Source organism: Somniosus microcephalus, chromosome 3 (assembly GCF_052327205.1).
Source record: "Somniosus microcephalus isolate GS21.2 chromosome 3, FLI_Smic_1.0, whole genome shotgun sequence".
Lineage (NCBI taxonomy): Eukaryota > Metazoa > Chordata > Chondrichthyes > Squaliformes > Somniosidae > Somniosus > Somniosus microcephalus.
The window spans coordinates 157,510,770-157,526,082 of NC_140989.1; the positions used below are offsets into that span (position 1 = coordinate 157,510,770).

Sequence of the window (15,313 nt, forward strand, 5' to 3'; positions counted from 1 at the left end):
CATGTAGATAAGTACTTCCTTAGAAGTACTGTGACTATTGACAGGGTCCTGTTAGGGCAATGGTGGTACGTTGCACCTGTAGTGCACTCTGCTGATATTGATCTATGGTACTTTCTATGGGTTTCACAATTTCAGAATGGCAGTATACATTTCTCAGGCTAGCTGGTCTCTTGGTTGAACTGCCTGTATGATCTGTGGCGGAGTGTGACTACTTTAGACTTTAATGTCAGGATAAAGGAGTTCAGGGTCAGTCAGAAATTGAGTGTTTCCTTGCCTGGTGGAATCTTTTCTGTATCTTGCAAGTAACAGTTTCTAAACTTTGTCTGCACATTTTGATTGCCTCAAGATTGCCCTGAATTTATTGTGTGAGGGTGGAGGCATGGGAAGCAAACAACCCCTTCCCTTATCAAACACAATCTACTAACACATTCTCTGAAGTCATTAAATGAGATTCTCATTAAAGCAGCTATTAGCAGTCAAGTGCATACAGTGAATGGTGGAAGAGGAGGTGGATGTAATGGACTTCTTAAAAAAAAATGGAATCATGCTGGCCATTCTAGACTGCTGGGGTGAATCACTCCTTATTTCAAAAAGCTGATTGCTGCTTAGCTGATGAGAATGTCATTGATCTCTGTGCTTTGCAAGACTGCCCTCTTCAGGGCATATTTGGAATGGCTCACAAACTTCATTAATTAATGTGTTTTTTTTTTAAGTACTTGATCTTCAAATAGCTACTACAAGAAACTCTTGTTTAAATGGCACATAAATATCCAGAATTCTCTATTAACCGGCAAAATTCATACTCTGAAAACAACACCTCAATAACCGGAAATGTTGCCGAGCCCGAGTCTGAGTCTCTTGAGGTGGCCGAGTTAGTCAGTGGGGGTAGTTCTCCAAATTGCCACTACTTGGCTTCTTGGCGCTGTCGGAAGTCATTAAAGAGTTATGGATTACCCTCAACTGGCAGTATTGTACTTAATCAAGCATCTTCCACCATCCATTTAACACAACATTCTGTAGGTGAGTACCCAATTACTGTATACTGCACATTTCTTGATTTTTTTTATTTTTGTTTGTTAAAAATAGCCTCGGTAGATAACCCTCTCCGTCATCCGGAATTTTTAATCAACCAGCAACACGCCGGTCCCGGATACCAAACAGTTTCCTGTACCTGGAAAAAGCCAATCCATCAGCCTTTTCTGCAAGTCTGGCAGAAAACTTAAGACTATTGGACAGAACAGTGTCCTGGGTACAGGCTGTTGTGTCCGCAACATTCAAGGTTTAATTCTGCAGTTTCAGCAATTTAACCTATAGGTTGGTGCTGCCCGCGTGAGCCAGGATCCAATTCTTGCCGATTTTAAGAATCTGAGAAATAGGCAAGTCAATCTCGTTGGATTGCTCGTGCATAAATTCACCCAGGATATCTGGTGATAGGCCAGATGAATCTGGAACATTCCCTGTTTCCCAATTGATTTAGATTTCTTCTTAAAAATTAAAATCTTGCAACTCGGAAAATGACAGTTTGCAGAACACCATGGAGCTCATAAAAACTGAACTTCTGAAATGGGAGGTCTTCACCTGTCTCCTCCTCCTCCTCAGAGACAGGAGAGTCTAACTGCCATTTGCAAACTAACTACTTACCTTGGGTGACTTGATGGGAACCATGAAGCTTCCCTTACTACGGATGAACACTACCCTGATATTTAGCAACGCCTGTAATTGTACTAGAGTTGAGACTCCTGGGTCATCGTTGTAGATGGTCTGGGAGAGATGCATACCATCTCAATAAACTGGGCCGTATGCTAAAACAAAGCTCAGACAGTGCACATACATCTAAAGGGCTTTATAAGGAAGCCCCTGTGAGAGAGCAGGGGGAGAAAGAGAGCAGGTTTTAGGGGTACTAACAGAAAATGATTAAGTTAGGATAACTTGGCATGAGCAGAAAGTATCATGGATTGAACAAATATAGACAGTACAACATGTGTCAAAAACATGGCTTTGCAGAATAACCAGTCTAAGCAAGATAAGACAGCTGGTGTAGAATTAATTGTATTCCTGTAGACAATAGACCCTTAGATGACAATTGTATTACATAATTTTAGAAGTGCATAAGTTTTAAATAGTTAAGTGAGGTTACCATGAATACAGAAGTGTAGTGGGAAAGTGCTGAACAGAGCAACCTTAAAGAGATAAGGGATTAGGCCTACTGTCTACACTATAGATTTGGACAAAATCGATTTCTACCATTTTTCCAAAGTAGCTGTGTTATAGAAGTGGGTATAAAAAATGAGAGTATACTGGTGTAAGGTGGTCAGCTGGAACTGAAGACACTGGAATCAAGCTCAAGGCGTCCAAGGTTCCATCCAGTGGGCTGGCGACATGCAGGTATGCGGCCATGTATCACTTGCATGTGTACTATGATGTACCAACACAAGATAAAGTAGAACACAGAAAATCTTCTAATCTATTTGTTCTTAATAAAGTATTAAAGTTACTGTCACAAGACTTTCAGACCTATTAATTAATAAGATTAGCTGGAGTGGCTATAATCTGACATCGGGCTCAAGCAACAATTTTCTGCTTCTCCATCAAGCATTTTAGTGGGTCGATTCTGTGATTTCAACCACTGGAAAAGACCTGGGTTAGTGCTGCTTCTGCAGCCAAGGCAATTCATTGACCTATTTGAGGCAGTGAAGACGACTCTGGCAGCCGAAGCAATAAAATCAGGAGCACAAGTTCGTAACCTGGACACTCTGGTCACTAGAACAAATGTCAAACTGGAGACCAAACCTATGTTAAGCTGATTTGTGACTGATACCAGAGGAACCCAGAGGCCCTTGCCTAAAATTTTCTCCCCATGTCACTTCATTTGGTACTTAGAAGTCATGAAATTCCTGCTTTGCATACTACTCATAGCAAACCATGTCTGATTTGATTGTCCTTGTTCTGCATTTGTGTGTATGGGGGTTGAAGTTGGGGTTTACATGTCTGCATAATCATGCAACTCACTGTTTTTTGACACGAGTGTCCAGCCCCCCCAGCTCCAAACGCTGAGATAGAGAATGGAAATATAGGGAGTATTGCAATATTTCCTCTGAAAATGAATCAGATGGAGCTAATCCAGCTAATCTTACTAATTGAGGTCTCTGCCGTGGATCAGTTGGAAGCACCCTCACTTCTGCGTCAGAAGTTTGTGGGTTCAAGTCCTAGTCCAGAGACTTGAGCACAAAATCTAGGCTGACACTCCAGTGCTGTGCTAAGGGAGTGCTGCACTGTCGTAGGTGCCGTCTTTCGGATGAGACTTCCGGGTACCAAATGAAGTGACATGAATTTGCCAACCCTGCCAACTGGGGTATAATTGCTCATGAATTTATTGCAAAGGAAAACGTGTGCCATCAACACCCCACAAGAGTATGAAATTTCCACCCTCTAGCCACATAAGCCGTTCAAATATGAAGCCCAGTACTGTGAACACGTGGCAAGCCTAGAACCCTCATCCAAACATATCTTCGACCCCCATTCATGCACCTCCAGTAATGGTGGCTTGACATCACCTAGCCGCTAAGGTTACCTGTCCGAAGACACATTTACATTGGAGGTCGTTAGCTCACAATGTGGGAGAGTGTTGCCCACATTTATATTGCTAAATTCGGTTCCTTAATCTCTATGACAGCAATGTATGCACATGATCCAAAGTAAAGAAAAAGCACCAATATAAGAGTGATTAAAAGTTTTGAAGTTGCACAATATACACGACGTCAAGTTCCACATGTACGCTAACGATATCCAGACCTACCTCATCATCACATCTCCCAAACCCTTCATTGCGTGTGATTTGTCATGGGGCTTGTCAACAACAACGTGTATTTATATAGCGCCTTTAATGTAGTAAAACGTTCCAAGGCGCTTCACAGGAGTATTAAAAGACAAAAAATTTGACACCAAGCCACAGGAGGAGAAATTAGGGCAGGTGACCAAAAGCTTGATCAAAGAGGTAGGTTTTAAGGAGCGTCTTAAAGGAGGAAAGAGAGGTAGCGAGGCGGAGAAGTTTAGGCAGGGAATTCCAGGAGCTTAGGGCCTAGGCAACAGAAGGCACGGCCACCAATGGTTGAGTGATTGTAATCAGGGATGCTCAAGAGGGCAGAATTAGATGAGCGCAGATATCTCGGGGGGGTTGTGGGGCTGAAGGAGATTAGAGAGATAGGGAGGGACGAGGCCACGGAGGGATTTGAAAACAAGGATGAGAATTTTGAAATCGAAGCATAGCTTAACCGGGAGCCAATATAGGTCAGCGAACACAGGGGTGATGGGTGAACGGGACTTGATGCCAGCATTGGTTCAGCAGAAATTTCCTCCATTCCATCCATCCCTGCCACCCGCCACAAACTCCGTTCCCTAGCCACCGACTCCATCCTTCTCCCAGGCCACTGTTTAAGGCTGAACCAGACTGTTTGCATCCTTAGCATCCCATTTAACCCTGATCCAAGCTTCTGACCCTATTCCCGCTCCATCATCAAGACCGCCTACTTGCACCTCTGTAACTTGCCTCTGCCCATCTGCTGCTGAATCACTCATCCACGCCTCTCTTACTTTTAGAATCGACTATTCCAACACTCTCCTGGCAGGCCTTCCACCTTGCACCCTCCGTAAACTTGAGCTCATCCTAAACTCTGCTGCCGATATCCTAACTCGTATCAAGTCCCATTTACCTATCACCCCTGTGCTCGCTGACCTACATCGGCTCCCGGTCTGGCAACGCCTTGATTGTAAAATTCACATCCTTGTTTTCAAATCCCTCCATGACCTCGCCCTTCTCTGTAACCTCCTCTAGCTCAACAACCCTCTGAGATCTCCATGCTACTCCAATTCTGGCCATTTGCGCATCCCCGATTTTCATCGCTCCACCATTTGAGGCAGCCTGGGCCCTAAGCTCTGAAATTTCCTCCCTAAACCTCACTCTTCTCCTTTAAGATGCTCCTTAAAACCACATCTGCCCTAATTTCTTAGGTGGCTCGGTGTCAATTTTTTGTCTTATAACACTCCTGTGAAGCACATTGGGACGTTTTACTATGTTAAAAGTGCGATATAAATACTTCTTGTTGTTGTTGTTGTTGTTGTTGTATGTGGCTCGGTGTCAAATTTTGTTTGATAGCGTTTCTGTCAAACAGCTTCGGATGTTAAAGGCACTAAATAGATGCAAGTTGTTGTTATAAAATGTCTTTGGACTGGTAAACAAATGAGTCAACCAGAGTCATTCTGGACATCCCTGCAAATACAGTACAAGAATTCTTAATCTATGCAGAAGGCAGAGGTTATCTGGGCAGGACTCAAGCCTAGACCTCAGGAAATCTAACAGTACACATCTCAGTCCACAAAATGAACTACATAGTATCATTGTTTACTTGACAGCTGAACACAAGGATAAACAGCAAATATATTCTGTGCAAGGTACACATTCAAAGCATTTTAACAGGATATTTATAAAACTAAACAAGCAGCTCTTGTTAAAAGATAGATATTAAAATGAGCCAGGACCAGCTGAGATTAAGGGAAGTTTATTTGCAGTTTGGCTCATAAAACATTTATGCTCCATGGCAAGGACTCAACTTTCACATAGGTCACTAAAACAGTGTTGCGGTTGAGGTCCTTGTCATCTGGAATGGTGCCTTAAAGGCTCTGTCTTCTCTAAAGACAGTCGATATAGTTGATCCTAACAAATGGTTCAGATGGCACTGACTAGCAGGAATTAATCAGAAATTCACTGAAGACTGCTGCACAGGAATTCAGGCTACCCTTACATCCTGAATACTTGTTCTGATATAGAGGAAAAACTCTGGTCAGGTCCTGAACCAATATACAGGAAACTTTCGTTTAACCGGAGGTTAACTGTCCGGAAAGCTCTATCTACCGGCAAAATTCAGGAGCCGTTTCCTATAAGTTTTTTTACTTCTCGTTGCTTTTTTTTTCCCCAGTCAGGCTCTGCAAGGTCTAGCTGAAGCTGTTGCTTAGCTACAGAGACGCTTTTAAGCTGCAGCCAACTGTTTTGAAGCTGTAGCAACAGGGTTTGTTGATTCACACGGAGCTCAAAAGCTCCGTATGTTTTAACATTAGCGCTGGTTTCTATGGCAGTTTTGATGGTACGGCACCAGCTCGGTCCCGTCAGTGCCGGATACCAGAAAGTTTCCTGTACTGGCAGTTGCCAATAAGACTGCCATGTCAACATCTGGTATGTTGTATTACCTGAAAACAAGCTTTTCCAATGTTGTCCTGTATACCAACCATCACAGAGACTTTGCTAGAATTCACAAGATAATTATGGCTGAGGAAGGCCATGTAGCCCATCTTAGTTCATCCATCCAAAGAAAACCCACAATAGCATATTTTCCGGGTCATGAATGAGCACCAGGTCAAGATGCCTCTCATTTACCTCAATTCTTTTGATGAACTCCTCGGTTTCCCCAAATACTGGAAGTATATCATAAAGCAATACTTTGTAGCGTCTACCTTTGAGTTTTGAGCCAATCCTCTATATTTGGCTTTTAAGGTTTGGCATGCTGAATAATATTCTGAACTTTGCAAATGTGGAAATAGAATTTCAAATTACAGTCTCATACCTGAATCCATAGAGAGGGTCGTAGGGTTCAAGTCTTAAAAAAATACTTAAACGGGACAGACATCCTCAAGATTTTCTCAACTGAAATGGGTACTTTACCCCAGTGATATCTTTGGAGTACAATGCATAAAAGAGAACTCAGCTCATTTGGTATTTGGCAGATTGTTTTTCTAAGTCAGTATTGTCCCCAAGAATTTGTATTTATATTTACTTTAGAACGCCCTTGCTTTAATTTAGAACAGCACACTTCATTTTGACTTTTAAATTACAACTCAAACAAGGAAATGGTTGTATTACCTGATCCTCACACACGACGCCTCTGTGCATCACATGATAAAAGTGCACTAAGAAATCAGAGTTTGGCAAGACATCTTGGCGCTTAGTCATAATGTCACAGATTAGCTTGTATGCCTGTAGTTTTCCCTCCTTGTATTCATTGGGTAGAGTTGTTGCCTAAAAAAAGTTACAGCAATACTATTAAACTGCCAGAGTTTCTGATGAGCTTAGACTGAATTTCTAGTCACATTTACAAAACAGCTGTAGTACACTTTCATCTACTTCAGACATATGCCCATTTTATTTTACATTTCTGTAAATTGTATCAGAACTGATGAAAGGTCATCGACCTGAAACGTTAACTCTGTGTCTCTCTCCACAAATGCTGCCTGACCTGCTGAGTGTTTCCAGCATTTTCTGTTTTTATTTCAGATTTCCAGCATCTGCAGTATTTTGCTTTTGTATATATAAATACTTTGGAATGTATTCATTTTTCTGCAGAACTAAAATTATAATAAGATAGCATCAGTTATCACCTAAGCCAAATGGAACATTGCAAAAACAAAAGTAAAATTAAGGGAATTTTCCAACTTGATATTAGATCAATGACAGGTATCAGCCTGAAAAGGGCATTTTCTTATGACTTAATGGAATTAGAAAATAATACAAAATAATTAAATAGTTCTTCATTCACCATATATCTGAATAAATCAAAATCTGTAATCCTGTTGTCATTGTCTTCAAGCCCTCAAGCTACTGATGTAACTGCCCATTAAATACCTTCTATGAATGAAGTATCTTCCCTTCACTTCTCCCTTCCACCCTCAACCCTATTAAAATGCCCACTTAACTTTTAGTTCACAGTTATGATGAAAGATTGCACCTGAAACTTTGACCTGTCTTTTTCTCTTTACAGATGCTGGCTAATCTATTTCTAGCATTTTATTTTTTTGTTTCAGATTTCCAGCATTTGCATTTTTTTAAAAATATAAATGATAAGAGTTGTACTAGATTACCTTAAATAACCAGGACACAAACATACGAAGAGGTGGAATCAGAATCGGAGATTGCGGTGAAATCTGATTATCTAGACTGATACCCAGGTTGTCTCTAATCTAAAGAGAGAAAAAATCACAAAGATCAATCTCATTAGTCCTGTGAAAAGGATTGAATGGCACAAGAAACAATAAAATATAGTCCAACTGTTAAATAAGCCACCTCTGATTACTGAAAACACGCTATATGCACAAACATTATACTGTATAATCTTAAATTCTGGTTCTGTGAAAATTCCTATTGAGAAAAGCTATCTAATAATTGAAGTTGTATTGCTTTGTGGCCTACTCCAATTCTTATTTTTTGACCTTTGACTTCAAAACAGTAAATTCAGGTGAAATTCACAGCACTGGCGCCTAAATTGGGGTATTTTGCAGTTGTTGTACCACACTAAAAAGCTGCTCTACAGAAATGAAATATAATACATCTTCACAAAGATTTTTTTGAGGGGATGAGTGAGAGAGCTGGAATAAACAGAGCATAAAACCAAAAATAGACCATAGCAATAAATAAATGCCATTAATCACTTGCTATTATTCAAAAAGCAGAATTTAAGCTCGAAAGCTAGCTAAATAACACCACAAATACAAATATGAAGAAAGCCTTGAAACACTGGGTAATTTTTCCATTAGAACAACGCAGATTACAAGGTGATATGATAGAAGTGTTTAAAATTATGAAAGGATCGGACAGAGTGGAAGCAGACTGTTTCCAGGAGTTGAGAGGTCAGAAACGAGGGACATATATACAAAATTAAACGTAAGAAATTTAGACCAGAGAGCAAGAGAAACTTCTTTAGACAGAGATTTGGGAGGCTGTGGAATTCACTTCCAGGTTGAGGTGATTGAGGCAGAAATTATGTCAACATTCAAGATTAGATTGGATAGGTGGAGGTAGGAATAGGGCTTGAAGGGATAGGGAAACAAGATGGGTAAATGTGATTAGAACTATTTGCTTGTGTGGAGGGTAAACACCAACATGGATTGGTTGGGCTAAATGAGCGCTCCATATTGTAACTTAAATGTGTTTCTATGTATTTCATTACAGAGCACCCCTATTTCTCACATGTAACATTTCCTGGTCTCTAGTGAAACAATGAGCAGTGTTTTAAGTTTACCCTTGCCTCTTAAATTTTAAATGTGTTTTTGAAACACATCTTATATTACACAAATTCACAACAGCCAAAAATTTGAGAAAATTGCACAAATAACCTGATTGTAACCTCTAAGATGCATTCAGTAGAACACTTAAAAGGTCTCAAGACTTAAGCAATGCCCATCTTCAAATCCCCAATGGCCTTTTTTTCTCAAAGCAAACCATTACAAGCAAATGTACTCAACTACATAATTGACATATTCTGCAAAGTCCTCTCAGGAGACTTGGGTCAAATGTGTGAGAGAACGTTTTTATTTTATACGAACCCAATTGCTATGACATATTTTCTTTTTACAATACAAGGTTACGCTGATTTATTTCCCCCTTGGGAGTGATGGAATCCAAGAAGGAATATCAAAATACCAGCACACATTGTCACTATACTAATAAACTCTACTTATGTTTTGCACCATTGACATATCACAATTTAAATCATTGTGATGCTTCATTTGTGTTTCATAATATTACATAGACATTAAGATATCTATTGTCAGTGTTTCTCAACTAAATATGGTCAGTGTTTCTCAACTACATTTTAAATGGCCCAATTTCAGTTAATGCAATTTCAGCATCAAAATTAATTTAAACTTTTGTTTAAAAAAGTTGATCTTTTGAGGGGTTTTCCTATATTGATGTTACTCTATATGCAATTGAAGTGAACTCATAATTTAATTTTAAATGTAAATGCTGATAAGAATCTTCAATGAATTATGATTCTAGCAGGGTCTCCTAAGTTTCTATGTCAATTTGTAAAAGATTATGGCCTCGAAATTTGGGATCACCCATTTTTGAATGGTAGAGTCAGATGATATTGGGCCTCAGACTTTCATTCACAGAGATGATGCTGTGGGACGAGGCCACGCAGATAAGTGGTGGAAGTTCGGGCCGCTGCTAGCGCCACAGCAGCCCATTGGTAAGTGATAGGTGGCTGAGATCGTGGGCCTCGAGAAGGGAGTGATCGGTGGCTGGGGGAGATTGGGGGTCGGAGATAAATTTAGATTCTTGGGTGCATTCTTCTCTCCACCCAAAAATAGTTGCTCTCCACAATGAGGACAGGAAATGCAGATATCTCCACAGATATCCAATACTGCTCCTTGGTTTACTTGAGAAAGCATGCTACTACAATATGGGAAGACCACCTTCCCAAGAGCTGATTGAACCAAGCAATCTATTCCTCAACAACCTGAAGTGCAATTGTCAGCTAACAGTGGTTTATAAATTTCTACTACTAGAATATCCAAAGGCACAGCCTGAATTGACCACTGTACTATCAAATATTTGGTCTCTTGAACATAATGCTTTCAACATTTTAGTCTTATGTATAATTTATGATTCTGTAAAATTATTTAATTCATGATATATCATCTGATATTTCTATTATCTGGTTTTACTTATAATACCTGATTATTAAATAGCTAGGATCTAAAACAATCATTCATAGCCTGAAACAGTTAAATTTTGAAACAAAGCTAAATAATCAGGTTGCTGAATATCAGGGCATAATGAAAATAACCCCTTTAACACGCAGTCAAATGCAATCTCAAAACTTCGTGAAATCCATCCCAACCAGCTAATGTTTCACACAGATTCTTTTATCAGCCACTTACCCTTTCAAATATGTTTAGTCACTAAACTTAAGGAGTGTTTAATAATTCCTAAGAAAATATCCATTTATTACACAAAGGCTTAGCCTCCACTGGATATTCAACTTTTTAAAGTTCATGACACTGAACCAAAAATAGTTTTTAAAAGACTTGTTCCAATTAGTCACATGTCCAATGAAACCTTCCATGTTTACATCTATCAGAATGTTAATCGGACCAGCATTTCACAAAGTGTTTTTGAATTTTGCTTTTGTCTTATTTCACTTCTGAAGAAACAATTATTGACAGAATTATTATTTTGTTCCTCTATTCAATACACAGAAGTTTACAGGGATGCAAACAAATACAAATTATATGAAAATACAAAAAAAATCAGTCCAGACCCACTGCATAAGTATATGGCATTCAAGAAGCAGTTTTTTCAAATCTAAATCTAGATCTGTATTAGCGAATGGATGACATTGGTTTAGATTTTGCTCTCAAAATAACGGTGAGGCTAATGGCACTCGCCGTTATGTTTGCACAAATGGTACAGCAAATTCAGGCGAGGGGCAGATACGCGGTTAAAGGCGGATATCCAAAGGTTGCAGTCCGCGTTGCGGCGCTCCACCGCTAGCTTTGCGAAAGCGGCATCACACTGTGTGGTACCCCATTGAAATGCATTGCATGGCGTGAAGTTGCTGTATTTGTGCAGTAGATACGAACTAAACTCACCACAGAAAGTTAGGTCAAGTAATTTCAAGTCTAAGTACCCTTTTAACAATATGATGTGTTAATTACTGCCAACAACCTCTCTGGCATTGAAAATTAACTATTACCAAGTGTGCAGTCTCATTCCTTCAGGTTTTAATTGTTATTGGAGATTTTTTAAATACAAAATTTTACTTTTTTTTAAAAACTTTTACTTTCTTTTTTTCCTCCCTCTTAATTCAATCTTTCTTACCCTCTCTATTTCTCCTTCTGTACCTGATTTGGCACTGAACTCACCATCCTAATTTACACTTCCATCTTAGTCCTTGCACTGTTTATTTCTCAGTCCTTCAATCTGATTGGTTAAGGAGATGCACAGTTGCTGTTCACTCAGGTCCCAGATGCCCTGTTTCTATCGCTGCGACATTATCAGCTCGCACTTTCAACAACTTGCCACGCAAAAAATTAAAAAACCTAAATGTGCAAGGACAGGTCTAACAGCAAATACCGTTCTGATGCCCTGCTACAGCAAAATTTGGCCCAAAGTATCTTTAAACTCAAAACTCCAATGAATACATATAAATAACAATGCTACAAAATAGCAGTTATTAAATACTTCATTGGCCCGGATTTTGTGGTCAGCAGCGTTACTACGGATTACACCGGCAGCAACCTAACCAAATGCGCACTTACCTGCTGGGAACCCTCCTCCGAGACGTTGCTGTCAGACGCTGCAGAGGGCAGCGTAGTGGCCCTCGGATCCCAGGGGTGCACCATGTGCGTAAGCATACCTGGGATCACGTGCGCCGGTGCTCCAATCAGCAAAAAGGTCTCTCATTAATGCTATTAGAAATCGTTATCATCTGAAGTCCTTGCCATACAGCTATCAGGTCTTTGGCTATCTCCATTTAAGCTTCAGTACTTCAAAAATATACATAAATGTGTGATTTGGGGGTCTGGATGTGTGCATTTCATTTTTTTCCTCCAAGCAAAATTACATTTTAGAAACCTGAGAATATTGCTTTCTTCAAAAATTGTTGTTTCCCTAAGTTATTGTCGAATAAAGTTCTTCAACAATAACTTAGGGAAACAACTTCCAAATCTGGGGAACAAAAAAAAAAAATCATATTTTTCATGGACAATAAATATAACTGTAATAATCCTGTGGGTCATGTGTCATGAATCTTACCATTCATGTAGAAATGACTCATGAGATAACACTGGGCAGCCAGCTGGTGGCGCCATCCAAGAAAAGTATAAGTACTCGGGCGTGGGCCCAACTTGCTCAGGACGTTTTTGTAACCAGGAACTAGTGATGTAACTAGAACTCATGGTTGTGAAACAGTTGATTAAAGCCTTGTTTTATACTCAGACCAAGTGCTTAGTAGTTTTCTTACGTCAATATGTAAATGCTTCTCCGGCCTCAGAATCTCAAAGATAGCAGCCTCACTCAGAACCCCACCCACCTGATAAGTCTGAAAGACTGGCTTGTAGTTTAAGCTTTTAATATATACTTGAATTTCCAAAAGATATCTCCTTACGCTGTGCAAACAGGCCCTGTGTGCCTGTTTGTGCCAGCTGTAAAATTTTCATATGTAATTGCTGGGCAGTTGGTGGGCAATTAGCCCAACTTTGCGACAGCAACTAGGGTTTCAATGTCGGAGTGGATGATCGGTCAAGTCATAACTTGGCAGATTGCAAGTTCAGGATCAGAAATCCCGAACTTGATGTCCATTTCAAAGGTGGTATGACGGCGTACTCCAAGAGTACGCCGTCATACCGACTGCAAATTCTGCCCCATTATATTTAATGTTTAAACATATTTGATTGGGTAAGTGGCTGGTCAAAAACTGTATTAAACACTAAGTGATCATGATGGATTTTGTGAAGCTTCGAGATTGTGTTTGATTATATGTTAAGGAGATCATTATCATTATCCCTGCTACCCAACTCCCTCTTTACCAATTCTGGATGCGAGATACATATAAATACACATGCTACAAAATACGCAGGTTGTCTTATTTTATTACAGGTTGTCTTACTTTATTACAGAGAAACTTAGAAAAACTAATATTACACAACCAGTATACCTTAGCTAATTTGTGCCAGAGGTCATATAGATATTCGAAGACCAGGGCATGGATTTTAGGGCAACGTATGCAGTTTACATCTCCCAAAATCCCCAAAATCCTTCTCCACAGCACAGCAGCTGCATCAGCATGCCAACCAGTGAGGTTTCCTCCAGCAATGATACTGCACTCATCTGAAAGGTATTCACTACTGTCTGTAGATTAAAATAAAGAAATGTCAGAACATAGTTTATGCTACTTCAATTGTTCGGCCATGAAATATTTTTCAGTTTTTGCACAACAATCATGCAAGCCCCCAGTGCTTACATTAATTTTTCATCAATTCAGAACACTATAGCAATTTTTTCTAGGTTAATGTGATTCAGAGGAATCATAGTACAACAAGCAAAGACAATGGCCCTGAATTTACGGTCGGCGGTGTAGCGAAGGAGTTCACCGCCGACATCCGTAGGAAGTCCGCACTTACCTGGTGCGAACCCCCCTTCGAGAACTTGGATTATTTTGCTGTGGAGTTGTGCGCAGCGCAGGGGCCCACGGATCCCAGGAGCGCACCACTGCATGTAAGCATATCTGGGATTACATGGGGCGGTGCTCCTTTCACTTCCTGACTCTTACCCATTCAGGAAACAGAGGAGATTGCTATGGTTTGTGGTTGTCGATGTTCCCAGTTTTTTTGTGTAACATTAACTTGTAAAAACCCACTATGAAGAGGATGTTATTGTTATATATTTAATTAACTTACACAAAACAAAAGCGAAACGAAACTGAAAACTGAAAGGATTGTTAAAATAAAGCTATGTGAACTGTGACAGATTTATACCATGTTGGATTCTAAATTTTATATCCTAATGAACATTTCAAATAACGTACAGCATTAGTACAATAGAAAATGTGTCCCTTTAAAAAGAAAAATCATTAAAATACGAAAGGAATGGTAAGTGAACTTGCTGAGGATAAGGTCATTCAGAGTCAGTGTGACTTAATGCTTATTCTACTGGGTTTTGATAAAAGAGGCATGGTAAACTGAGAAGGCATCGTTAATTAAATTTCAAGATAATGAATACCTATATAATTTTCTCATCCCCCCACCCCTTACTCTCCTGCGCTCATTTACACCAGCCGTAAAAATTTCCAAGGTAATTAATGCGCAGTAGTTGGGCAGTTAGCCCACCCTTTTGCTAGCACTTTTATTTCAATGGGTAGTTGAAACATGCAGCGAAACCGATGCACAGTCGGAACTTGACAGATCGCAAGTTCGGGATTTAGCGTTTGGAAATCCTGAACGTGCAGTCAATTTCAAAGGCGGTATAATGGCGTACTAGAGTACGCAGTCATACCGACTGCAAATTCAGGGCCAACAAATTTGTTCTGTGCTAATATGCTGTTAAACACTGAATCACAGAAGTCAAATACCCCACGTTTTCAATACGTTTTGACTCCAAACCTTAATAAATATAATGCAGAGAAAAGGGTACACTAATGAGACATCGATATAGACATAAATATGAAAATGCATTATGTTTTGTACACAACTTGAATTCCTCTTAACTATAAATATTCAATCAGAATGGTGTAATGAGACAGCGCATTTTAATGTTTGGTTTGGAGAAATCATGACAGATTAAAACATGTAGGTTTTACATATCCATGATGACATTGAGAATTGAATTATCTTTGGACCTACCAAGCCTACATATACCTATTTATTATGACTTGTTTCTTCGATAATTTAAAATGTTACTGATAAATTTTGTAATGAAATGTAAGTTACAAAAAATGTGATGCTGTATCCTATACATACATTTGTGTAACAAGCCTCCTGCGACACC

General features: G+C 39.5%; 1 protein-coding gene across 1 annotated transcript in view; it reads right to left on the minus strand.

Annotated features, from left to right (window-relative positions):
* The window catches only part of ralgapa2 (Ral GTPase activating protein catalytic subunit alpha 2), a 400,978-nt gene extending 386,934 nt beyond the window's left edge, over window positions 1-14,044 (minus strand). Inside the window, exons 1-4 of the mRNA XM_085977825.1 lie at window positions 13,951-14,044; window positions 13,485-13,678; window positions 7,906-8,004; window positions 6,911-7,066 (exon numbers count right to left, since the gene is read on the minus strand). Coding sequence (XP_085833951.1) covers window positions 6,911-7,066; window positions 7,906-8,004; window positions 13,485-13,678; window positions 13,951-14,044 — 543 coding nt within the window. The remainder of the gene's footprint in view (window positions 1-6,910; window positions 7,067-7,905; window positions 8,005-13,484; window positions 13,679-13,950) is intronic.
* Window positions 14,045-15,313: the final 1,269 nt, after the last annotated feature.